The 8,144-nt window shown below is 47.2% G+C and overlaps 1 protein-coding gene across 2 annotated transcripts in view; it reads right to left on the bottom strand.

Annotated features, from left to right (window-relative positions):
* Positions 1-8,144, bottom strand: part of SHMT1 (serine hydroxymethyltransferase 1) — a 41,351-nt gene that overhangs the window by 6,854 nt on the left and 26,353 nt on the right. For both annotated transcript variants that reach the window (XM_017514867.2, XM_037733575.1), the window contains 3 exons: positions 5,439-5,520; positions 4,748-4,960; positions 1,923-2,039 (listed from right to left, as the gene is read on the bottom strand). In XM_017514867.2, the coding sequence (XP_017370356.1) occupies positions 1,923-2,039; positions 4,748-4,960; positions 5,439-5,520 (412 nt within the window). The remainder of the gene's footprint in view (positions 1-1,922; positions 2,040-4,747; positions 4,961-5,438; positions 5,521-8,144) is intronic.

The following is an 8,144-nucleotide window of genomic DNA, read 5'->3' as shown; positions in this document are numbered from 1 at the left end:
ACCTCCCAGGTTCAAGCGATTCTCCTGCCTCAGCTTTCTGAGTAGTTGGGACTACAGGCATGCACCACCACATCCAGCTAATTTTTGGATTTTTTAGTAGAGACAGGGTTTCACTATATGTTGACCAGGCTGGTCTTGAACTGACCTCACATGATCTGCCTGCCTTGTGCTCCCAAAGTGCTGGAATTACAGGTGTAAGCCATAGTGCTCGTCTATGCGTGGCTAATTTTTTATATTTTTAGTAGAGATCAGGTTTCTCCATGTTGGCTGGGCTGGTCTCGAACTCCTGGGCTCAAGTAACCCGCCTACTCAGCCTCCCAAAGTGCTGGGATTATAGGCATGAGCCACCATGCTCGGCCAATATGCTTCTCTCTGAGGAACTGCTGTTGAGGTAACCTTTCCCTGAGCACGGAAGTTCTGTGCTAGCATTACCATAGCAAAGCTGTTAAGCAAGATAGATTTGACATCCTTTTTAATCTTGCTGTGTGAAAATGATTACTTGGTGGCCCTAAGAGTTGATGCTCTGATGTCAGATTATGCAGCTCTCTCAGATCAGAGCACAGGTAGTAGGGCAGTCTTCGTCCTACCCGCACCGTTCAGACTCATCTGGTACCTCATGTTCAGTCCTGAGGGCTGCTTCAAGGGACACAGAGAATGGAGGACATGGAGAACCCCTGGGCCTGAATCCCACAGAGAGCCTCCAATCAGTACTTGTGAAAACGACCGGAAAGGGCGGCCAGGAGCGGTGGCTCATGCCTGTAATCCCAGCACTTTGGGAGGCTGAGGCGGGTGGATCATGAGGTCAAGAGATCGAGACCATCCTGGCCAACATGGTGAAACCCCGTCTCTACTAAAAAAAAATACAAAAATTAGCTGGACGTGGTGGCACGCGCCTGTAGTCCCAGCTACTCGGGAGGCTGAGGCAGGAGAATTGCTTGAACGCAGGAGGCAGAGGTTGCAGTGAGCCGAGATCGTGTCACTGCACTCCAGCCTGGCGCCTGGCGACAGAAGGAGACTGTGTCTCAAAAACAAAACAAAACAAAACAAAACAAAACAAAACAAAACAAAACAAAACAAAACAAAACAAAACAAAACAAAACAAAACAAAACAAAACAAAACACCCGGCAAGGGCATCCAGAGCAGCTGGGGATGGGTGATCTCTGCATTTCAGAGTTGAAGCAGCCGTGGGTGCTGAGTGTACAGGTGTGATGGGCAAACATGAAGACACACCTGGGACTCCAACTCCTCCCACCCCCTTATGCTAATATCTCCTGATCGCTGCTGTCTCCAGGTTCCTTAGTACTCGTGCATCTCTGACTGAGAAGCTATACCTTTATCCTGAGCCCCTTAGCAGGAATGAGCTCTACCAATGTCCTTGTCCCACAAATGCAGTGGGGCAACTGAGTCATCACAAATATTCTAAGCTACTTGTCCAAACAAAAAAAGAACAAGTCAATGAAAACCTGCTGGGCAGTCATGGAATCTGACTCAGGAGTCACTGGCGTGGCACTGGTACAGGGGGTGAGGGTTAGACACAGGAGCCTCCACCTCCACAGGCCAGGTCCATCAAGGACAAAGGGGCACATCCCGTAAGGTTTGGACCCCAATCTCTCTCACCTGTGCTTTGCCCTCTTCTAACTGTCCTATTTCTTCCCTAAGAGGGCTCCGCATACTTTGCAAAACCTGGCCTGACTCACAGTTTTGCCTCCAGGTGCCTGTACACTTGGAGTGGACGCCATTCCCTCCTGTCCCTACCTTAGGCTAATCTCAACCATGCCCTATTCTTCTGTGTTAGTATCTCCTGGGCAGAGACAGTCCTCCAGCTCCTTCCCCAGCATGGAAGTCCTGGCACATGATTTTAGAGGACAGGTGAGATGGGAATTCGGGGCCCCAGGATGAGCAGAAGCAGAAGATGTTTTACCAGCAATGGCATGGTTGTGGGGACCTCCTTGCAGGCCAGGAAACACAGCAGAGTTGATGAGAGACTCCAGGTTGTACAGAATCTCTTTGCCAGTCTTGGGATCCACACTTTGCACTCCTGGAGGAAGAAAAACATCAGAATGGGATCGTATGGGCCGTCCCTCTGTTTTTTTTTTTTTTTTTTTAAGGCTCAAACCCAGACTCGCCAGGGAAGTATTGAGCACAGGCCTGGCCTTTACTCCTGGCATGGAGAACTAGTTTGTAACTAGTTGACCCTTGCCACCTGAGGGCAGACCAGCATCCTTATTCTTTGGAAATGAAGACATCATAGGTGACTCTGGCTGGAATGCTGGTTTCAGCACCTCAGCTGTCCACCTGCCTCCTCTGATGGCATCTCTTCTTAACAACACGACTATAACAAGGCCTTAAAAATGAAAGGACAGAAATTTCCCTCCACTAATGTAACCAAGAATTTGCCCTGGACATACTTCCTTAAAGAAATGTTTACGTGAGGCCAGGCGTGGTGGCTCATGCCTATAATCCCAGCTCTTTGGGAGGCAGAGGTGGGCGGATCACAAGATCAAGAGAACGAGACCATCCTGGCCAACATGGTGAAACCTCGTCTCTACTAAAAATGAAAAAATTGGCTGGGCGTGGTGGCATATGCCTGTAGTCCGAGCTACTTGGGAGGCTGAGGGAAAAAGAATCGCTTGAACTGCTGGGCACGGTGGCTCATGCCTGTAATCCCATCACTTTGGGAGGCTGAGGCGCGTGGATCACAAGGTCAGGAGACTGAGACCATCCTGGCTAATATGGTGAAACCCCGTCTTTATTAAAAATATAAAAAATTAGCTGGGCATGGTGGCACACACCTGTAGTCCCAGCTACTCGGGAGGCTAAGGCAGGAGAATTGCTTGAACCTGCCAAGTGGAGGTTGCAGTGAGCTGGGATTGCGCCACTGCACTCCAGCATGGGCGACAGAGTGAGACTCCATCTCAAAAAAAAGAAATGTCCATGTGGCCAGGTGCGGCAGCTCACGCCTGTAATCCCAGCACTTTGGGAAGCTGAGGCACGTGGATCAGCTGAGGTCAGGAGTTCAAGACCAGCCTGGCAACATGGTGAAACCCCATCTCTACTAATAATACAAAAATTAACTGGGCATGGTGGTGGGCACCTGTAATTCCAGCTACTTGGGAGGCTGAGGCAGGAGAATTGCTTGAACCTGGGAGGCGGAGGTTGCAGTGAGTCGAGATTGCACCATTGCACTCCACCCCAGGCGACAAGAGTGAAAAAAAAAAAGAAAAAGAAAAAGAGAAAAAAGAAATGTCCATGTCATCCCAGCACTTTGGGAGGCAGAGGTGAGAGGATCACTTGAACCCAGGAGATTGAGACCAGCCTGAGCAACAAAGGGAGACCCCAAGTCCACAAAAAAATTTAAAAATTAGCAAGGCATGGTGGCACGCACCTATGGTCCCAGCTACATGGGAGGTTAAGGTGGAAGGATTGCTTGGGCCCAGGAAGCTGAAGCTGCAGTGGGGGCTTTGATTGTACCACTGCACTGTAGCCTGAGTGACAGAGTGAGACCCTGTCCCCAAAAATAAAATTTAAAGCATCCCTAAGATGACTGCGTTGAAGGAGACAATGCCATCTGGCTACATATGGAGAATAAGCTTCCTTTCTGAGAAAAAGTTAACCATCAATAATAGCTACTATTCAGTAGTAATCAGTAACAATTAACATCAATTTAGAGCTTTTAGTGAGCCAAGAACTGCGCTGATCACTTTATATAAATTCATTTAATCCTCAAAACAGCAGTCCAAAGGGACAGGTACGATTATTACAGTCCCCACTCTGGTGAGGAAATGAGGCGCAGAGAAGCTGCACAACTAGCCCAAGGTCACACAGTGAGTGTGCGGCAGAGCCAGTATTTGCTATGATAGGCTGGCTCCAGAGTCCCTCAGCACTGGGTGAAATGAATCCCATCAACACACAGTAGGGGAAAAAACAAATGAAACAAATGTCTCCTGGGCGGGTGGGAATCGCTACCTGCCTCAGAAACATCAGCACAGCTAAAAACGGTCCTCAGGGGAGCAGAGAGGCAACAGGGTGTTGAGAAGCTGTGGGGTCATGTGGCTGTGTCTAGTTCCAGCCAGGGGCTGGGCAAGCAAACCCTGCATAGGGTAAGAGTAATGTAGTTACCAGAGGGCTGGTGTCTGCTCATGCAAGGTTGGCACGTCAGTTCTCACCACAGGCTTTCCCAGGTATGGAAATTCGAAAATAAGGGGAATGCCTAGGGGCAAATTATAAGGTGATGGAAAGAAAAACCTTCACTAAAATGCTATTCATGTTTATACATCCATGTCTTGTAGTTTGACTACTGTGAGTCTTTCTCTTTGAGAAGCATGATGGACCACTGTAAGTTCACCAGAATAATGCAGCCTTGTGAGGCCTCCGAGTAGCCCCCAGCCAGCCATGTATCCTCCTTTCATTCAAATGCCTGCCTCTTGAAGGGAAGATTAGTTGAGCAAAAGGACACTGGCAATTGGCACCATCCTAACACATGGTGGTTGCTGATCCCCTTCCTGTGCTCCTAGGACCTGGATGCATAAAGGTGAAGCAGGAGCTGTGGCTGAGGGCTTCCTTCTGGATCCTTTCTGCAAAGCCTGTCACTCCTCCTTCCTAAGCAGCTCTTTAAGGGACTGAGATCTTAAAATCTTCAAAGGATCCTGGGTCAGAGTTTTTCCCAGCTCCCTCAACTGAACCTGAACCCCCACAGGAGAAATGTAAACCACGGTACCCATCTGTACCCAACACTTGGGAGCACACCTTTCCTGTAGAAGATCATGCCAGCTCGGCAGCCTCGCAGGGTCTTGTGAGTGGTGGTGGTCACCACGTGGCAGTGTTCAAATGGGGAGGGCACCACGCCAGCCACCACTAGCCCGCTGATGTGTGCCATGTCCGCCATGAGATACGCCCCATTCTCATCTGCAATCTTGCGCAGCCGGGCATAGTCCAGGTTTCGGGAGTAGCAGCTGGTTCCTGAGACAGGAAAAGTGACACAGCTGCATCAGAGATGTCCATGGGCCAGCTGAGTCGGCTTCACAGAGTGGCCCCTAGATATATGGATCTGAAAGCCCAGATTTCTTCCCCTAAAATCTCAGAGCAAAAATGCAGAATGCCCTCAAAAAGCATCTCCGTGTTAAGCAACTACTCTGTCTGACTCTTCAACATCTTGATGGTTCAGATGGCTCCAACTACTACTGCCAACCGAGTCAGGACCTAACATTTCTAGATGCTTCTCTGAGAACAGTCTCAGATCTTAAGCCACATAGCACAAAAAGCAGCAAACACACATCTGTATCCTGAAAGAAACTAATCTATGTGGACCCCAGAAACTCAGTTATTCAGGGCAGAAACTAGCAGTGGGCTCAACAGGGTGGGAACATCTTTACATCCTCATTCTGTTAGAGGCACCAGGCTACTGGTGAACAAGGTCACTTTCCATGCCACGCGTCACCTGCGATGATCAGCTTCGGGTGGAAGAGGCGGGCGTTCTCCTCCAGCTGGTCATAGTTGATGTAGCCAGTGTCTGGGTTCACCTGCGGAATGTCAGGGAGGCAGGTTCAAGCTGCTTCCTCCAGCCGCACCTGCCTCCTTCCTCCCGATTGAACTTGCTCCACCCGCCAAGACGAGGAACGACGTCCTACATGAGGACTTGAGGGTCAGACAGGATACTGATGTGTTTAGGCTGCTCAACCAAGTACAGCTCGAAGACCCAGGAGGCCCCGAGGAGTCCCAGGGTTTTAGTGAGCCCTGCTGCTGGGGCACTACCCCTTGAGAAGGCACCAAAAAGCACTTGCAGAATGAAACAGAAGCAAGAGGACCACACAATGCAGACCAAAACAGTTACCTTCAGGAACAAGGCCAAAATGCCTGCTAATACCACTTCTATTCCAAGTATAATGAGGCAAGAAAAAGAAACAAAAGGCGTAACAATTAGGAAAGAAGAAATTTTAAACCTGACATGACACACAGACAACACAGTGTACCTAGAAAATTAAGATGCTAGGGGTAAACTGTTAAAATAAGAAAATTTAGAAAGGTCACTGGATACAGCACTGAAAAAACAGTAAGTATATAAAAGCAAGGAAGATAGAAAATGAAATTTAAATAACATTATATTAGCATCAAAAACCATAAAAGGAAAGACATACCAGACCTCTACACAAAACATCATTGCTTTGTGTATTTTTTTTTTTTTTTTTTTTAAAGATGGAGTCTCGCTCTGTCGCCTAGGCTGGAGTGCAGAAGTACAATCTCGGCTTATTGGAACCTCTACCTCCAGGGTTCTCCTGCTCAGCCTCCCAAGCAGCTGGGACTACAGGTGCTTGCCACCACACCTGGCTAATTTTTGTATTTTTAGTACAGACAGGGTTTCACTATGTTGGCCAGGCTGGTCTCGAACTCCTGACCTTGTGATCCACCCACCTTGGCCTCCTAAAGTGCTGGGATTATGGGTGTGAGCCACCGCACCCAGCTGCTTTGTATATTTTGTGTCATAAAATGCCTGACAAATTATAATAATTAAGGCAGCATGCATTTGTGGAAGGGCAGAGCATCTGGCTTAAAAGAAGAGAGCCTAGAAGCAGAAGCACACATGACATAGGTCATCGAATCCATGCCAATGGTGATGCCACAATGCAGTGGGGAGAGGATGTCCTTTTCAATCAATGGCACTAGGTCAACTGGGCATCCATTTCAACAAAAATGTTATCTGGATGCCCACCTCACCCACATAAAGAAATCAATTCCAGATTCAGCAATCCCACTTCTAAATATATATCCTAAGAACCTGAAATCAGTATGTCAAAGAGACATGTCCACTCCCATGTTCACTGCAGCACTATGCACAATAGCCAAGTTATGGAATAAACCCACATCCATCAACAGAAGAATGGACAAAGGAAATGTGACACACACACACACACACACACACATACACACACGTGTATATATATACACACACACATATATATACAAATACACACACACATACAATGTAATACTAATCAGCCTGAAAAAAGAAATTCTGTCATTTGAACAACATGAATGAACTTGGAGGCTAAGTGAAATACGCCAGGCTCAGAAAGACAAATACTGTATGATCTCACTTCTTTTTTTTTTTTTTTTAAAAGATGGGGTTTCACCATGATGGCCAGGCTGGTCTTGAACTCCTGACCTCAGGTGATCCACCCACCTCGGCCTCCCAAAGTGCTAGAATTACAGGCGTGAGCCACCATGCCTGGCCTGATCTCACTTCTTTTTTAAGACAGAGTCTTACTCTGTTGCCCAGGCTGGAGTGCACTGGCGCAATCTCGGCTCACTGCAACCTCCACCTGTCCTGGGCTCAAGTGATTCTCCCACTCAGGGATAGCTGGGACCACAGGCAGTGCCACCACGCCCAGATAATTTTTGTAATTTTTATAGAGATGGGCTTTTACCATGTTGGCCAGGTTGGTCTCGAACTACTGACTTCAGGTGATTCATCCACCTCAGCCTCCCAAAGTGCTAGAATTGCAGGCATGAGCCACTGCACCCAGCAGTTCGATTGTTTTAGATTTCACACAGAAGTGCGATCACACTGCGGGGCGCGGTGGCTCATGCCTGTAATCGCAACACTTTGGGAAGCCAAGGTGGGAGGATCACTTGAGTCCAGGAGTTCAAGACCAGCCTGGCCAACATGGTGAAACCCCATTTCTACTAGAAAAAAAAATACAAAAAATTAGCTGGGCACTTGTAATCCCAGCTACTCAAGAGGCTGAGGCAGAAGAATTGCTTGAACCCAGGAGGCAGAGGTTACAGTGAGCTGAGATTGCACCACTGCACTGCAGCCTGGGTAACAGAATGAGACTCTATCTCAAATAATAATAATAATAATAAAATAAATAAATAAAACAATCAAAACTCACAGAAGTAGAGTAGAATGTGGTTACCAGTCACTGGAGGACGGTGGACAATGGAAACATACTGAGCAAAGGGTACAAAGTTGCAGTTAGGAAGAAAAATAATAAATATTTAAGTAGTGGGATATTAATTGATTCAATAATCCCACATTGTGTATGATATATATATATGTGTATATATATATGTGTATATATGTGTCTGTATATATATATATATATCATAATATCACTGTGCATCTAATAATGATATATAATTTGTT

Source organism: Cebus imitator, unplaced genomic scaffold (genome assembly GCF_001604975.1).
Source record: "Cebus imitator isolate Cc_AM_T3 unplaced genomic scaffold, Cebus_imitator-1.0 Scaffold538, whole genome shotgun sequence".
Lineage (NCBI taxonomy): Eukaryota > Metazoa > Chordata > Mammalia > Primates > Cebidae > Cebus > Cebus imitator.
The sequence above is the reverse complement of the archived record's forward strand: the minus strand, read 5'-3'. Positions and strand labels throughout refer to the sequence as shown.